The sequence below is a fragment of the Diplodia corticola genome, assembly GCF_001883845.1.
Source record: "Diplodia corticola strain CBS 112549 chromosome Unknown scaffold42, whole genome shotgun sequence".
In the NCBI taxonomy this organism is placed as follows: Eukaryota; Fungi; Ascomycota; class Dothideomycetes; order Botryosphaeriales; family Botryosphaeriaceae; genus Diplodia; species Diplodia corticola.
In genome coordinates, this window is record NW_017971521.1 from 136773 (window position 1) to 153654 (window position 16882).

Here is a 16882-nt window from a genome sequence, read left to right on the forward strand (position 1 = left end):
ACGTCAGTGGTGGTCGAGGCTGAGAGAGAGTGGTTCCTCTTCGCGTATTCCAACACGGACCAGCGCCTTGACGTAGCCTGATATCATCTCACGTGCCCGCCGCGTGTTGTTCGGAACAGCAAGCCAGGGACCGACCGACATTTTGAACATCCTCTTGGCGAGACACAATTCAAAAAAAGATGAATCAATTTCCAAGTGGGTGTCGTCAATTTCGTTTTCTTGCGTGGCTTCTCGCCGCCAACTCACATTACCTCTGCAACCATTTCAACCCCCGCAACACCAATCGAAAGAGTCAGGTGCAACTGCACTTGAGGAATTCCAGAGCGATCGTAGGATCCTCACCGTGGCGATCCGTTAGGTAAACAATGGAGAACCCCGCACCAACACCTCCGCTTGATCCGCCCCGAGCCTTCTCCCGCAAGCACCAAAGAAGCGGGGTGAAAAGGTCGGTGGGAGACCGACAGAGCAAATCACCGTGTCAATCTTGTGTGCGGTCTGGACTTGGACAGCAATCATCAGCGCCGGCACAAAAGGGAAGTTCGAGGGCGGAGTGACTTACTCTTCCCACCCGACCCGATATCACTGATCACTCCCCGACCTTTGGCTTCACCAACACCTTGATAACCTTGCTGTCTGGGCTGACCGCGGGCAAGAACGCATCGTGATGATACCTGCGTTGCACATGTCGAGTCAGCCAGTCTGCACGCATCACGCCGCAGTCACGACTAGATCGAAAAAAAAAGGAGAAGACAGACGAAGAAGACGAAAGAAAACGACGGAAGAAGTAGACGAAAGAAGAAGCAGAAAAAGCAGAACCAGAAAAAGCAGAACCAGAAAAAGCAGAAAAAGCACAACCAAAAAAAGCAGAACCATCACAACAAGCAAAAAAAAAAACACAAAAAGAAACCCCACACACCTCACATCCTCGACCCCACACCCCCCCGCCAGCTCCAACCTGTCCCCAAACCACCTCACCCACATGGCCAACCCCAACCACAGCTCCGCGTGCGCCAGATGCATCCCGACGCACTGCCTGCTCCCCTTGGAAAACGACAGCAGACACCCCTCCAGCTTCTTCCTCCTACTACCACCACGCCTCCCCCCCGCCGCGTCGCCATCGTCGTCGTCCAGCCACCGCTCCGGCCGGTACTGCGTGCTATCCGGAAACACGCTCTCGTCGTGGTGCACGTGGTACGCCGACATGCCGACGGGCGTGCCCGGCGGGATCGCCCACGTCTTGTTTGATCCACGTGGCGACGATGACGAATGCCGTTCGTCCGTGTAGAGCAGCGTCTCCGTCTCGGGGATGCGCGGGAGGCGCGTGACGACGCCGTAGCCGAGGCGGAGGCCTTCGAGGACGCAGGCGGAGAGGTAGGGGAGCTGTTCGAGGGATTGCCAGGGGGGGAGGGAGAATGGGGGGGAGGAATCGGGGATGGCGGCGAGGAGTTCGGCGCGGAGTTTGGCGAGGGCGGGCGGGTTGGAGAGGAGGTAGGTTAGGTTGGTTGTGAGGCCTGTTTTTTTTTTGAAGGGGGAGAAGAGGGGGGTTGGTTAGTTTGTGTTGTGTTGTTGTTGTTTGGGGGGCTGAAGAAGAAGACGTACTCCATGATACGGTTTCGATGCCGGCTTGCACCATGGCTTGGGCCTCGCGGCTGAGGCGCTCCGTGTCCTTTTCCGAGTCGGGCATGTTGCTGGTGAGGATCTCGGTGAAGACGGTGGCGCGAGACGACTCCGACGGCTTGATGACGCCCTGGACTATGTCTTGCTTGATTTTGCGGACGTGGGACCGGATGTCCTGGGTTCCAGCACCGGTAAGCGCAATCTTCAAATTTCAAAGTGGAAACGTACGGTCCGGAACTCCCTCCACAGCTGCATGTCGGGATTCATCCACTCAATGACACACCTGGAAAGCGATTCGTAAGTGTTTTGATCACGACCTCGCCTCATACACCAAGGGACCTACGTCGGTAGGCTGTAGAACAATTTTTGATACAGCGGAAAGTGTCTGAACGGGATCACGGCCTCTATGCCGGTGTGAATCGCATTGTATAAGCTCTTCTCCATGTTTGGGTCGTCCAGGAAGCCGTAGCTGCGGCCGAAACAGTATTCAGTGATGATATCCGTCGCCATGCACGAGATGGCGTCGACAAGGGACAGCGGCTTGCCGGTTCCGGCCCACGTCTCAACGTTCTTGGCGAGTTTGACAACGTTTTGCTTGATGAGTGGCTCGAGCTTCACGACCATGGATCTCGAGAAGAGACGCTGTAGGGGTGCTCGGCGTGTCCGGTGGAGGTCATGGCTCAAGGAGCCGAAGTGTGTCTGCGAAGGAGATTAATGGGCTGATTCGGGACCCAGTGCAACGAGATGTCCTTGGGGTATCTTACGCCCTCGAAACTGGAGCAGAATTAGTCAATTGCGAGCATTGCATCTTTGCACAGACTCACTCGAAGGGCCCGGTAAGCCAAGTGGCTATCCCGCGTTTGGAAGTATACGAGTATAACGTATCGATAAACTTGGGATCACGGACGTGAAGCTCTTCTGGATTGATGCGTATGATCGGACCTGGTGAGCCGGTGTGTTATTGGCTCTGTTTTTGGTATATCATAGGGCTGTGGGAAAAGAGACGTTATATATGCTGACCATATTTGTCATGAAGGGTTGAGATCTGCTCCGTGTACTTGCCCCTTCGGACGAAATCGTGGTAGGTCTCGTACCAGTAGCTGCTGTTGTTCAGCTGTATAGCAGTCTTTGTAAGCAAAGAGACTTACGTCAATCCTGCGAGCTTGGGTCCAGGGAACTTTGCAATGGGATGGAAGAAAAGCCTGTAGATCCCAAGGCACAGGTACCAGAGAGCCACGGACGACGCCAGTACCAGGAAAAGGTGCTGGGAGAGGAAATCCAGGATAGGTACCTCCTCGGAGGCTGCCATGTTTGAAGGTACTTTCATGGTGGACTAGGGCCAGATCGTAGTAGACGAAGAGTGAAAGGCTGGTGTGCAATGATGCTGTGCGACGCGGTCACTTCAAAATATAAGGAGATGGCTCGCCGCCCGTTATTCGTTTGGCCCTCGTACAGCCCTTGTACTCTGTAAACGGTTTGCACTCCATCTGTCCCATGTTCAATTCCAAACCTGCTGCTCGTGGACCATATCGCACCACCGTTACCTGGGTGATTGTAAGCAAATGCTGACAAGGCAGGCCATTGCAGCCAATGTGGTGGCACGATCCCTCTCACTTGGTTGCACAAAGGCTCACATGTCGACATCTGCTACACCTGCCAGGGATGGGGATGTTGCTTACGCGCATAATCACAATGAATACGCGGACCAGGCCGGATGTCTTGAATCACCTTGGAAACGGCGCGACGGGCCAATGAAGACAGCACGATGAATGACATGAGATTTGCGTGCATTTGATCTGGTCAGGATGACGGCGCAATGCTGGCGGCCCGTTCCGTATCAGTGTAGGCGCTCCGTGATCCGGATAGACGCCACTGCCGTCGCGAGGCGATCCCCGGGGGATTTGCCCCACGCGGTGCGATCGAGTACGCCACTGTCGGACGTGGGGAGCAACTTCCCATAGAAACCCTGCACTTTCTTGATGACGAAGCAGTAGGTGGGTATCATGCGCAAAACAATGTAGTATTCGTGCAGTCTGAACCCTGTTGTATGGTAGCAAGCAAAACACCACCAAAGGAATACGAGAAAACGGAATGCAAAAACGTGTCTGACGCAAGAGGCGTACATGATCTAGCGGAGAATGGGAACGATACCGAGAGCGGCCGCCGTTAGAGGATTATACAAGATCCGGGAAGACATTACGTGGAGCGCAGCGAAAACGATTACATAAGAGTGCAGCTTGGTAGCCACGATTGTTTGCTTTTCAAATGGGCCTGAAGGGCTTCTCGAGCTTCCTTGACCGGGTTATATAGCCAGATGTAGGCGTCCGGATCTTCGGGTACGCTTCCGTTGGGCACATATTTTCTGAGATTCTCAAGTCTGGTGTCGGGATTGACGCCGGCAAGCACGCCGACTTCTGACGTGATTTTCAAAGTGACGCCCCTCTCGTATCTGAGCTTGTTGTATAGCCCCAGCCGCTCGGGAACATCTCTGGCCGTCGCATCCGAGGTGAACAGCTCGCCAAGACATGCAGCGTCCTCGACACCCTGGACGGCGCCGGTGGCGTGTGTTGGGTGCAGGGGATGTGCAGCATCGCCAATCAGGACCAGCCTACCCCTGACGAACGACTTGGGTACAGCGCGGGCGGGGAAGGCCCAGTGCTTGAAGTCCTCGCCTAGATAGATGAGCTCCTTGAAGAACTGCGGATGGTCGTAGAAGAGATCGACAACCTCGTCGGGGTCGCTGGGAGCTTGCCAGTCCATGGTTGTCAGGTCGCGCTTGGAGATACTGGCGGGAAACAGAAGGCCGAAGTTCAGATAGGTGCCATTTCTTGCAGTGTAGATGACGGACACAGAGCCGTTGGTGCCGCGAAAGCTGACATGGGCGTTCGGGTACCCGTGTGCATCGAGAAACTCGGCGGCCAGTGGGTTCTGGCGAGCCTTTTCCTCTTGGACGAAAAAGCGAAAAATGTTGACGCCGGCGCGAGTGGGCACGCACTCGGGCCCAGCAATTGCCTGCACCGTCTGCGAGTGGATGCCGTCGGCGCCGACGACGACATGGCCCCGGTGGGTTGTGCCGTCGTTGAGGGTGATGGTGCCGGCGTCGGGATCAACGGCCTGGACGCCTGACGACAGATGAAGGTGTGCATTGGGATACGACAGGGCCTTTTCCCGCAGGGCCGAGTGCGCGTCAACCCGGTGGCACATCACTTCGTCGCCCTCGAAGTGGAGCTCGCGGCGGCGGGCTTCCAGGTTCTGCAGAGGGCTGTCAGCACGGTGCCGAGCAGCTGGGGCGGGGGCGGGCTCACGTAGCGGTCGGGCATGGGGTCCATGACGCCGTCCTTGACGTTGTAGTTGTACCACCGCTCGACCTTGCAGGCGTGGAAGTCGCGGTAGGCGTCGATGCCCCATTGCGGGAAGACATAGGCGGTGGTGGTGGGGCCAAAGTGCAAGGCAGCGCCGACCTCGTTGGAGAAGGCAGAGCGCTCGAAGATGTGGACGTCGTGGCCCTGGCGGGCAAGAGCAATGGCGGCAGAAAAACCCGCGAGCCCGGCTCCCACAATCAGGATGCGGAGGGGCATGCCTGCAGAAGCGAGCGACAAAACAACGTCGCCGGAGAAAAAGCTGGGACTGCTGGCACCGGCAAACAGACTGTCGGGACTCGTGCACGACTTATCTGCTGGGCTCGGGACCCGGCCTCAGGGGGCCAGCGGCCGCGGTAGCCAGCGGTAGCCAGCGGTAGCCAGCGGTAGCCAGCGGTAGCCAGCGGTAGCCAGCGGCCATGCAGGCGGGGTAGACGCAGACCGGCGGCGACGGCCGCCAGTGGCTGGGTTCCAGCATGGACGGCGGCGTTACGCGACGTCGACGGGCGTTGGGCAGCTTGGAGCGGCGGCAGTGCTGAGCGGCGGCGCGCGGGACGTGTGGTGTGGAGCGCGCAGCAGAGGGCGCCCGAGGGCTAACGATTACCAGCAGCCCGGCTCGCGCGCGGCTCTCCGCCTGCTGCATGGTTGCTTTTGCCATCTGGCGTGTCCGCTGCCGCTGCTGCCTCTGCTCTGCCCGCGCGCCAGCACCAGCGCGCCAGCTCGCCCACGCCTGCGCCTCGGGTTCGGTGTATGGGTGCATGGCCGGGTACATGGCCGGGTGCATGGCTGGGTGCGATGGCTTGCATGGCTCATTTCGGTAGCCACGGGGCACGGCAGCTGCCGCCGCTATTGGCGGGAGCTCCAGTAGCGCTGCCAACGGCTGCCTGACAGGGCCTGACAGGGCCTGACAGGGCCTGCCAAGTCCGCCCGCCTCGCCGCTCCCTTGGAAACGGCCCTCACGCGAGAGCCACGGCGGCACAAACAGCTGAGCGCCATGTGCTTGACAGCGTGAAACGTCCCGCAGCAGCCGTCTCCAGTCTCCACGCCCACCTCGCAATGCTAGGTAGCCCCGACAATCCGCCTCCCGTGCCCGCCTCCCGCCTCCCGCCTCCCGCTTCCCGCCTCCCAACTGCCAGACGCCTCCTCGCAAACAAACTTTCGACCTCGCACGCCCCGAGAACAAGCCGCACATGAATCAGTCACCGACAGCCCGTCTCACCAGCTGATGCTTCTTTGCCAGCTTACTGCATCTGCCCAATCCTCCTGGCTCATCCTGCTGCTCCTGCCCACCGAACCATACCTCTCCTGCCGCCCTTCCATGTCCACTGGTCTCACCCGCGTCTGCCGCAAATGTAGGGTCGCCGTTGTTAATCGTAAGCCATGGTTGATGCGGCACGTCCACTTTAGCAACGCCAAGGTTGCACATTCTGGCCCCAAGGTGCTGACATCACGCCCTGACGATGCCGTAAACGGCATCTGCTACAACCACATCCGTGCATGGCCGCTGCCATCCGAAAAAGCATCCCTTCATCGACACCTCAATCCGCGACGCCATTAATATCTTCCTCGTCCCGTCGCCAACCGAGACTTACAGGAGCAGAGAACGGATCCTGCGCCTGTTGCGACTTCCGGATATAGCCACGTGTGCCGCTGGCTTGCCCAGTGACCGTGGACGATGCAATTGCTCCTCATTGACTGGTTTTTGCAGAGACCCGCGAAACCCAACATCTCCAACGCGCGTGGCAAGTTTTGCTTTTTTACAAGGCGCGTGTCATCACAATGGGCCGCTCGTGGCTGGACATGGATTAATGTCTCAAGGTTGACTCCGACGACCGAGCTATCGAGACAGGCATCTCAGACGCGCGGAGGTGGCGGCATGGTCAATCCATCTGCCGTGTCCCCCATTGTCATCTGACGCGGGCGTGGTGGGTTGACCTTTCATCTATCCAAAACCCGTGTTCCCCGGAAAGCTCACTGGTTGGCATGTCGCGCCCTGGCGATTATTGGCTCTCTGATGGCTCTACCCCATGTCCAACCTTGGACAAGCTCATGTGCCAATCATTCGCCATTGGGTATCTTTGATAGCTTAGCTTGTTGTTCGTAGCAATTGTTTAGCGAGCGATAGGGTGCGTGTTGTTGAGAATGGAGGGAGGAGAGAGCGGCGGCGAACCGTCAGCTGTCTGGCCGGCGAGAGCCCCATATGAGAACTACATGGTAAGGATCCCGATCTCCGTTAGCTTCCTCTTCCAACATTTGGTTTCCTCTTCGGAATGAATCATGTTGGACTACGGGGAAACCCTCGTGGTTGAGGCGGAGTCAAAGTATCATTATCCGTCAATGCTTTGATTCACGATGAAGAAATGTTATTTTTCAGCACCACGTTCATCATCGTTGAGGAGCGGTGTGCAAGAGGGGATAACATTGAATGTGGGTAAAGCTTATGAGGCAGCATTTTCCTTGGGCTTCGCCGTGGGGGTTGGCCATTGCGGGATGTATGTACCGTATAGCACCATGGCCGAGAGCTACGATTTGCGCGGAGCCACAGTGGGTCGCTCATTGACTGCGGCTGCAGATCATGGACAGTGGGACAGATCATCGTGGCGCAGATCAAAATCGACGGGAAGCACCGTTGATGGTCACGGAAGATTGGAAGGATTGATCAAAGAGCGATGGTTTCAACTACTTTGGAAAGAACGATAATCGGACTCGATCGCAAGAGCCCTTACATTTCCAGCCCGAACCAAATTCCCTCGAGTGACAGAGCCAAGTACCAACCTTCCTCCACATGACACTGAATGCACACCCGCGTCGTTCGTAGACCATTCATGTAAAAATGCTCGCGGTAATCGATTTGATTTTGAGAAAGGCCTTGAAAACCCTAATGACCTTGAAACACCAGATTACAATTCCTTTTCATATGACGTCGTATCTCGTTGCATTCCATGACAACCTTTAGCCGCCCTGCCTGGCCTTCTCGGCACAGATGAGGGCGATGACCTTGCTCAGCTCGGCGCTCTGGGCGAATTGCTCCTTCTTGACATCCTCGGAGATGTTCTCGTCTTTGGAGAGCTCGCTGCCGAGGTGCAGCATGCGGTTCTGCAGGGCCAGCATCTTGGAAAGCGTGTTGTCGAGGAAAGGCGCAGAGAAGGACACAGAGTCGGGCGAAGAGTTCTGCAGCCGGATTTCAAGCTTCCGCGGCTGCTTCTTGCCGTTGGCCGTCGTCGGGTCTTGTGCGGCGGGTGCGGGTGCGCTGTGGAGCGGGCCTTGTCAGCGGGCCGGGGTGCCAGAGGCAAACAGCGCGGAAAGCGGAAGGGAGCCTCTTACGCTTGGGGGCGCTCGATGAAAGTCATGCTCTCAGCCATCTCGGCAACGCGGTTGGCGATGCGGGCGGCCATGATTTCGTAGGCGGACGGCCTGCTTGAGGCGACGGCCGGGGCGGCCGACTTGGCGTGCGACTTGCGCAGCGCCGTCGACTGCTTCTGGAGTTCCGAAGGCATTTTGGAACAGGAGGAAGAGAGATTGGGGGAGGCGGATTGGAGAGGAGGGGGCGGAGAAATAGAAGCAAAAGGGTACAAATACCGTCTCGGGGGGGCCTAGAAGGTCTGCGGGGTGGAGAAGCAAGGACATGTCGGCGGCGTCAGCGGGTTGTGTCGCAGGCTACCTTGTTTGCCCCCTGCCCCTCTGGCGTCATCGCACTGCGCCCGCGCCACAGCAGCCCGCATCCACCATCCCGGCGCCGCTCATCCTTTCCCACGTCGCGCACCCAGCCTGCAGTGCTCACGACATGTCGCCGTCGACGTCGCGGTCCCAGATGTTGCGAAGATAAGAAGAAAGGGCGAACCGTGAACCGTGAGTGCGACGTGCGCGCGCGCCGGCGAGACGAAACGGTCGGGCTAACGTCATCCGGCAGAGCGCGACTATGCCGACTCCTTCCTCAGCGCCCTCCGACCGGAGAGGCAATCAACACGACCTGGGCGCAGGCCTCAACCTCAGGAGCCCCGAAATCGACAACCACCCCTCGGGGCCCCCCAAGCATGGCGACTTCGGCCAGGCCGAGCGCGGCGTGTCCATCGCCTCGACCTTTTTGTCGGGCATTTTGGCGTGAGCACCCCGGCACCCCAGCACCCCAGCACCACCCGGCGAACGAGCCTACTGACACCGCCCGCAGCATCAATGCCGCCCAGTTCATCGGCCTGCCCTTCAAGATGATTGATCCCAAGTTCTACAACGAATACATCGCCTTCACCAAGCAGTCCTTCGCTGTCCTCATCACCACCATGACGCAGTGGTGGTCTCCCACCAAAGTCCATGTCAGTGGCGACGCGAGCATTCCCAGCCAGCTGTCTTTGAAGCCCGACGGGAGCCTTGAGTGCAGGTTTCCCGAGCGAATGGTCCTCATGGCGAACCACCAGCTCTACACCGATTGGCTGTATCTCTGGTGGATCGCCTACACCAGCAAGATGGCCGGCCACGTCTACATCATCCTCAAAGAATCAATCAAGAACATCCCCCTGATCGGCTGGGGTTCGCAATTCTACAACTTCATCTTCCTTGCCCGGAACTGGGAGAAGGACAAGCCGCGCTTCCAAGAGCACCTGCAGCAACTCAGCAACCCCAAGGATCCCATGTGGCTCATCATCTTCCCTGAAGGCACCAACCTCTCGGCCTCTACCCGCGAGTCGAGCCGGAGATGGGCGGAGAAGAATGGGATCAAGGACATGCGCCACCAGCTCCTTCCGAGAAGTACAGGTCTGAAATTCTGTCTGGAAAACCTGAAGGACTCCACCGACTGGCTCTACGACTGCACCATTGCATACGAGGGCGTCCCGTAAGTCTTCAAGTCTTGTTTGCTGCTTTATGCTGACCTCTTTTAGCACTGGTGAATACGGCCAAGACATCTACACCCTCCAGTCTTCCTTCTTCGAAGGCCGGCCCCCTAAATCGGTCAATATGCACTGGCGCCGCTTCCGCATCTCGTCCATCCCGCTGCATTCAGACAAGGCGTTTGAGGCCTGGCTGCGCAACCGCTGGAAGGAGAAGGACCACTATCTCGACTACTACCAACGCACCGGCGCCTTTCCGTCCACGGACCCCTGGAAAGCCTCTTCGCTGGCCGAGATGAACAAGATCAAGCCGGCCAAGTCGCTCGAAGCGCAGGTCAAAAGCGGCAGCTGGGGCGAGTTCCTGGCCATCTTCGCCCCCATCACGGCCTTCCTGACGGTATTGTTCCTCTTCTACGGCGCTTCCGTCACAGAGATGGTTGGAACAGGCGCGTCTGACATGCATGCTCGAGTCAAACAGGCACAGCGTGAGGGCAAGCTGCAAGCTGACGGCGGCATGCCGCCCTCGCTGGCGAAGAAGGCGCTGAAGAACGCGCGCGCCGCGGACCCGAACTACAGCGACGCGGGCGCGTCGGGCACCAGCGCCGGCAAGCCGCAGTACGGCGAGTGGGACGCGATCCGCAAGGCGTTGGCGCAAAAGAACATGGAGGGCGTCAAGTCGTTCGCGCCCAAGGCGCCGTCGACGGCCGACTCGGTCTCGGGCCACCGCTCCTTCTCCCAGCCCACAAAGAAAGCGCCGACGACGACTGTTCCCACCACACCGTCGACGCACGCCGCGGCGGCGAAGAAGACCAAGGCGCCCCTGAAGTTGGACACTTCCAACGAGGCGCTGACGGCGCTGCTGAAGCGCAACCTCGGCAAGGCGCAGAACAGCACGCAGGTGGCCCAGCAGACGATCAAGCTGGCCAACGGCCAAACCATCCGCGCCCCCGCGAACGAGCCGGCCGAAACGAAGAAGGGCCCAGTGAAGCTGGCCAACGGCCAAACCATCCGCGCCCCCGCAAACGAGCCGGCCGAAGCGAAGAAGGGCCCAGTGAAGCTGGCCAACGGCTTGTCGATCGGCGGCGAGAAGAAAGCGGTGCCGTCCTCGCCGCTGAAGTTGGCGAACGGCTTGGCCGTGGGAGCGAAGGGCCCGCAGCAGTCGTCGACACCCGCTCCGAAAACAACGACGACGACCCCCGCCAAAAAGGCGTCCGACGTCGCGACCCCGAAGCCGCTGAAGAAGAAGCCGACGCCGCTGGCGAAGAAGGGCCCGGCCCTGACGTCGACGGTGCTGCCGGCGGACAAGAAACCGCAGCAGAAAACCAACGGCGGGGGCGCGTCGTCTACCGCAAAGACGCCGTCGTTGGCGAGCGGACCGACCAAGTCGACGGCCAGCGTCGCAACGCCTGCTGCGCCGTCGTCGGCGGCGGCGAGCAAGAAGCCGGCCCCGGCTGCAGCGGTGAAGAAAGCTCCGGCCCCGGCTCAGGGCCAGAGCAATGCCCCGAAGCCGAAGATGCCGCTGGTCGTGCAGGAAACGAGTAGGGGGCCCAAGGAGAAGATTGCGCCAAGGAAGCTGGATGCTGTGAGGGCGAGGAAGGATAAGTGAAGTGAGTGAGACGTGGGGTATGATGAATGAGGAGTTTAGCGGCTTATGTGGTTTTTTTTTTTAACTTCTCTCCCTTCTTCAAGCGGAGATGCGGCATGTATCTTCGTACTTTCATTTCACGATACCCGTTTATCTAGTGTGCTGCAGTTGTCTGGATAGCTATATGATCAACGGTCGTTTTCGCAATCAATCGTCTTCTCCTTCCTACCCGGGCTTTCAGTAAGGACGTTTCTCGAATTTTTGAAGACGGTTGGAAGGGAGAGGCCATTTTTCCCACCATGCCAGCCAATCATCGATGCTGGCGCCTTCTCCTCAAATGCTGCAAGGGTCCCCCCCTGCCCAGCGCAGAACCGAGCACCAGCCACAGGCGCGTATGCCGACGCCCTGTGACATCACTCCAGACACCGGTCGGTCGTCGTCTCGCCACAACCTGCTGTGGGACCCAGACCTTTTTGCCCAAAAGCAGGTTCGGTACTTGTGTGGCTACGTCAAGAACAGTCTTTTCCCTCGCACCCCCTCCCCGCGACTGATTGGGCGGAGATGATAGGGTGGTGGTCGCCGTTGGCCGGATGCGGGCTGGGGGAATTGACGCAATAATGTGCCGTGTGGTGTGTGTGAGACCGGGAGACGGACGGGAGGGCTGGCTACTTGTGTAGCGGGGAAATCCTGATGGGACACGCGGGGCGATCTTTGGTCGCCACGATCTCTCTCTCGCTTTCTTGTCTTTGATCGTCTCGTCTCCACGCACCCCTCTCTCTGCTTCTAGTCTCGAACAACCTCCCCCTCTTCTACGCTACGCACTTTCTTCTAGAACGTGCAAAACGATATTCACTTTTTCCCCTTTTCGATTGAGACGAGAAAGAACGGTTGACAGCCTTTTTACCTGGGGACCCGAAACTACGTCATATCTCGGGGCATCCGCTCCATCGTAAAGCACCACCTGCTTGCGCCTTGCTCTCCCTTTCCACAACTCGAATCCTCTCGGATCGCTATTTCTCGACAAACCCCCCGGAACTCTCGTTTCCGTGTGTTTATTCTCGCTTCGTCCCGATTCTGAGCGAAAAGAAAAAAAAAGACACACAGCAACCATGGCAGGCTTCATCCAAAACTATGTCATGGGCATGGTGCAGAACGCCGCGACGGGCGCCGCGACCTACGCCATCACGACGGGCGGCCGGTACGTCGGCGACGCCGTCATCGGCGCGGGCGACCTGATCGAAGGCGCCGGACGCAACGTCGGCAACGGTACGTACCTGTTTTCCTCCCCTCAAACATCTCGATGACGAAAGCAACCACGCATTCACTAACCGCTCAACCCGGCCCACAGGCGTCGAAGGCTACATCGACCGCTACGGCAACTGGATCCGGTCCTACGGCGACGGCGCCATCGCCGCCACCGCCGCCTCCTCTTCCGGCAGCAACACGGCCGTCAAGAAACCCAAAGCCGGCGCCGGCACCGCAAACAAGAAGAATCAGCAGCAAAAGGCGCTGCCGAGCAGCAAGACGCCCAAGGCGCTCCCGGCACCACCGGGACTCAAACGCTCCCAGTCCGACTCCAAGACGCCGCTGTCGTACGACCCTTCGAAGGCGCTGCCCGCTTCGGGCGTGCGGAAGGCGCTGCCGCCGGCGACGGGAGGGAAGGGAGGTGGGACGCAGGGGCTGAGCAAAGGGCAGTTGGCGAAGCTGAGGGGGATCAGGGCGGAGGATTTGAAGAAGGGGGCGGAGGGTGGGGTGAATAAGGGCGTGGGGGGTGCGGTGGGGGGTGCGGGTGCGGCGGCTAAAGGTGCTGCTGGTGGGGTGAATAAGGGCGTGGGTGCTGTGGGCGGGGGGCTGAACAGGGTGGGTCAGGGTGTAGGTGTGGGTGGTGGCAAGAAGAACGGCAACGATGCGTCCAAGGATAAGAAGGATGGCGGCGGGGCGAAGCCGTCGTATTCGGCGAGCGTGGCGGGGGATTCGACGGCCGCTGCGAAGAAGCCGTCGAATGGCGGCGGCGGCGGCGGCGGCGGTGGGCAGAAGCAGTATCCGAAGCCGTTCTCGCCGACGAGACCGGATGGGAAGGTTGTGGTTTCTCGTCAGTCCAAGCCCGGTGGTGCGGCGAAGGCTGGCGGCGGAGCGGGGGCGGGGAAGAAGGATGATGGAAAGAAGGACGACGGGAAGAAGGATGACAAGGGCGGGTTTGACTTTATGAGGATGTATGCGGAAGACGCGAAGAAGAAGAAGGGCCCTGGGAGCGTTGCGGGGAGCGTGAAGACGAACGCATCGGCGGCGAAGAAGAAGACGGGCGCAGCTGGCGGAGACAAGGGAAAGCAAGAGACGCGCGGGAAGTATGACTTCTTCTAATGAGCGGGTGCTGGGAAGAGGGTGTTGGACGACGGAACGAAGGCTTTACGATTTACGCAGAACCAGAGCACTGTTCTTGACACTGGCGTTTGGTGGGTAGGTGTAGGTATCTAGCATTTGACAATCGAAGGAACGAAAAGTTGTTGCCGTCCCCGGCTGCCCGCAGCCCACGACTCTGCAGCCCGCGACTCTCCGCAGCCCACAGCACTCCACGCATCCAGACCGCGCCCACACCAACGTGTCACCGCCCTTAGCCCATGCATCTGCTGGGCTTCTTCACCGCCATCTGCGCCGCCCAGCTGGCCGTCGTTCTGCATGCACGCCGTCCTCGGCCAATCGGCAGCCCTCCCTCCATCAACCTCCACCACCGTGCGCGATCGCGACCATGTCGATCTCCGCTGCCTACGCTTTAACGCCAGCCGCACCCCTCCCAACGCGCATATGCGCCTTTTCCATTCGTTGCCGTCGCGTCCACGTCTGCTGCTGTGCCGCCAACCCGCAGCTCGCCCATCCCGCACCCTGGCCCCGCGCACCAAACACCGCCAGGAATAAGCGCGTTGAGTCCCAACACGCTGGTATCGATGCAAGAATAGCGCCTGCCACCAGGCCTGCCATTGGGCCGGTTGAGCGTGCTGAGCCTCACCTCGCTTGTTTATTTTCGTGCGTGGCATGGTCTTGTGCGGCGAGGGAGTTCGCCGCTTAGCGTGAGGCACAGCAGGACACCGGCACTGTCAAGTACCTGGCCCGCGGACTTATTTTGAGCAAAATGCCCTCATTCATCCCGGCCTCCAACGCACGGCCCGGAGACACAGCCCGTTTCCGCACGTCGAGAGATTATGCTGAGCCTTGCGCCTTGACTATCATGGAAAGCCATCGCCGGGCGCCTGTGCCGCGTCGGACGCTTGAGTCGGGATGGAGCTCAAGGGCATGGGGGAGCAGGGAACCGCTACAAACGCCTGGTCCGTTCATCGAATGTTCCGTTTGCAAGGCTGGTTGCTGCCTTGCGGCCGTGGTGGAGACCAACAGTCGTGCACCTGCATGTGGGCGCCAAATTGATGTGACGATTCCCAAATGTCGGTAACCATATCGCCATCTTCCCGGAAGCTGCCCTTCGTTTGCGCCTTGTCGCCGGGTTGCTGCCTGCGCTCGCTGGCAGCCCGGGGGGCGGTCTGCCGTCTTGTCACATTTCCGACTTCTTGACTTTTGCCATGCGATATTAGTGAGCGGCGAAGTGTCCTGTGGTGTTGGCGCCGATATATTTATCATTTCCACCTTATTTTTGCTATCTTTCCACTCTCCAGCCGCCCATCCCTTTGGCTTCCCTGTAATAACACCTTCAACCCCTCAACCTTTCCAGTTTCACTATTGCTCTATACATTTAAAGTCGGAAGGCATCGCGCCCAGCCTTGTCACCATTACTGCCACAACCAGAACTTCCTACCACTGGCTTCCGGCGTTTCTAATTTCTTTTTCCGTCCTCAACGCGATTGGTGCTTTGTCTCCTTGAACGGGAATATGACGAGCCGGTTCTCCTTCTCCTCCTCCACCAACTCCTCGCCCACCGACTCTACCTTCGTCTCCTCGCCCGAATTCTCACCGGCTCTTCCCACCTCATCAACAATCTCTTCTAATGCCTACTCAACCGCTCCTGCTCCTCACCACGACAACCGCCGAGCACTACGCTGGCAACCCCTCTCGCAAGACGGACTCCCCAGATCTTCCAGTAGCAGCGTGACTCGTCCGCACCGTTTCCATTCGCCCGGAACAACACCCGCCATGAGTCCATCGCCGTCGCCGCGACTCTTCACACCCCCAGCTGCCACCACTACCGCAGTTGCACCGTGTCCAGCGCAGCCATCTGCGCCGACACACCTCTGCTCGCCATCACCCTCCCCGGAAACCCACAACAACAGCAACGCCCCTCGTGATGCCTTGGGCATGGAAGAAGGGCAGAGCAGCAATAACAAGAGGAACAAGACTGCTCTTAGAAGAGTGGGGAGGTCAATGGGGAGGGGCTTGAGGCAATGTTCGGGCTTTTTCAAGAAGAGGCCGGATGCGCCGGATGAGGTTGAGCAGGTGCCGAAGCCGGTGCACTGGTCGGAATTGTGAGGCGTTGACATGTGGGGGAAACGAGGGAAAGTGATGGCGGTAAAGAAACGAAGTGAAGCCATATGAACCATGGGTAGAGGGTTCATACGTGGCTGATAGCGAGTGGCGGGATGCTGCTTTGCGAGACTTGATGACTGGGCGGTATATTGAGCGTTTGTTATGCCTTTTGCTTTTGCTTTTTGATGGAGGTCCTCTGAACTCGATGGGAATGGATCCGAAGGACCCAGTGGTACTATCCCTCTTTGCCAGCTTTGCATGTGCCCTGTCATATGTCTGATACAGTACGTGATCTGCAGTATGCACGGCGTTGGGATACTCCATCATCCAAGCATGTGACTAATGCGCCCAGTAACATGTTCAGTGTCAATGAACGGAAGTATAAATATAAAGAGGCAACTTCATTTCAATGGAGAGAAACGAGGTATTTCCGGGCGCCCTTTCTTCCTATGGAACTAGTTTACGAGGCTACTCCGGGGTCGTCATCACCTCCCGAAGCGCCGAACTAAACCCACATACCGTTTCCTTCTAACCTACCCTGCTTATCCCCCTCAGCAACAACCAAGAACGCTACGCTCCGCCACCTTTAACGATAACGAAGCCCTTCATCAAAACCAATCTTATCTGCCCACCGACAACGAATGAGGGAAGACGATGCGCACTGTGCCATCCGGACTGAAATCGAACACAACTCCTCAGACAGTAGCTCATATCTTAACTTTCATCATCTACCCATGGGAACGCCAGAGCAGGAGACAAGACAAGTAACACGTTAAGCAAGTCCTTCTGCCCTGGTGATCCGATAAGGACAGAAAGGGTTGACTGTTGATCAGAGAACAGGGAGGTGTCGCGCCGCAGGATGGTTTATGTACCCCGATTACTAAGCGCTAGCTTGACAAGCACGCGGCCTTCGAATCCCGCTTGACAATCCAGGCGCTTAAATTGCTAAGGGCGATCAATCGGAATACATGGGATTGCTTGCAATCCGATTGCTTGTTCGATTGCAATCGGCGAGTTTCAATCGCGAACTC

General features: G+C 58.4%; 7 protein-coding genes across 7 annotated transcripts; 3 read left to right on the plus strand and 4 right to left on the minus strand.

Moving 5' to 3' along the window:
* Positions 1–586: 586 nt before the first annotated feature.
* BKCO1_4200033 (cytochrome p450) lies at positions 587–2926 on the minus strand (the record flags this gene model as incomplete). Its single annotated transcript, XM_020275889.1, has 9 exons — positions 587–671; positions 917–1511; positions 1600–1792; positions 1846–1900; positions 1961–2316; positions 2382–2391; positions 2442–2559; positions 2638–2717; positions 2766–2926. The coding sequence occupies 9 exons, from the start codon at positions 2924–2926 to the stop codon at positions 587–589; spliced, it is 1653 nt and encodes a 550-aa protein (XP_020128318.1).
* Positions 2927–3837: 911 nt separating this feature from the next.
* BKCO1_4200034 (fad binding domain protein) lies at positions 3838–5195 on the minus strand (the record flags this gene model as incomplete). Its single annotated transcript, XM_020275890.1, has 2 exons — positions 3838–4869; positions 4923–5195. The coding sequence occupies 2 exons, from the start codon at positions 5193–5195 to the stop codon at positions 3838–3840; spliced, it is 1305 nt and encodes a 434-aa protein (XP_020128311.1).
* Positions 5196–5286: 91 nt separating this feature from the next.
* Positions 5287–5760, minus strand: BKCO1_4200035 (uncharacterized protein; the record flags this gene model as incomplete). Its single annotated transcript, XM_020275891.1, has 1 exon — positions 5287–5760. One exon carries the CDS (start codon positions 5758–5760, stop codon positions 5287–5289), a length of 474 nt encoding a protein of 157 aa, XP_020128312.1.
* Positions 5761–7928: 2168 nt separating this feature from the next.
* BKCO1_4200036 (uncharacterized protein) lies at positions 7929–8473 on the minus strand (the record flags this gene model as incomplete). The annotated part of the gene is made up of 2 exons (XM_020275892.1): positions 7929–8226; positions 8301–8473. 2 exons carry the CDS (start codon positions 8471–8473, stop codon positions 7929–7931), a joined length of 471 nt encoding a protein of 156 aa, XP_020128313.1.
* A 422-nt stretch (positions 8474–8895) lies between these two features.
* BKCO1_4200037 (acyltransferase-domain-containing protein) lies at positions 8896–11405 on the plus strand (the record flags this gene model as incomplete). Its single annotated transcript, XM_020275893.1, has 3 exons — positions 8896–9077; positions 9145–9804; positions 9851–11405. The coding sequence occupies 3 exons, from the start codon at positions 8896–8898 to the stop codon at positions 11403–11405; spliced, it is 2397 nt and encodes a 798-aa protein (XP_020128314.1).
* Positions 11406–12493: 1088 nt separating this feature from the next.
* BKCO1_4200038 (uncharacterized protein) lies at positions 12494–13745 on the plus strand (the record flags this gene model as incomplete). The annotated part of the gene is made up of 2 exons (XM_020275894.1): positions 12494–12650; positions 12733–13745. The coding sequence occupies 2 exons, from the start codon at positions 12494–12496 to the stop codon at positions 13743–13745; spliced, it is 1170 nt and encodes a 389-aa protein (XP_020128268.1).
* A 1776-nt stretch (positions 13746–15521) lies between these two features.
* On the plus strand, positions 15522–15854 carry BKCO1_4200039 (uncharacterized protein; the record flags this gene model as incomplete). The annotated part of the gene is made up of 1 exon (XM_020275895.1): positions 15522–15854. One exon carries the CDS (start codon positions 15522–15524, stop codon positions 15852–15854), a length of 333 nt encoding a protein of 110 aa, XP_020128301.1.
* Positions 15855–16882: the final 1028 nt, after the last annotated feature.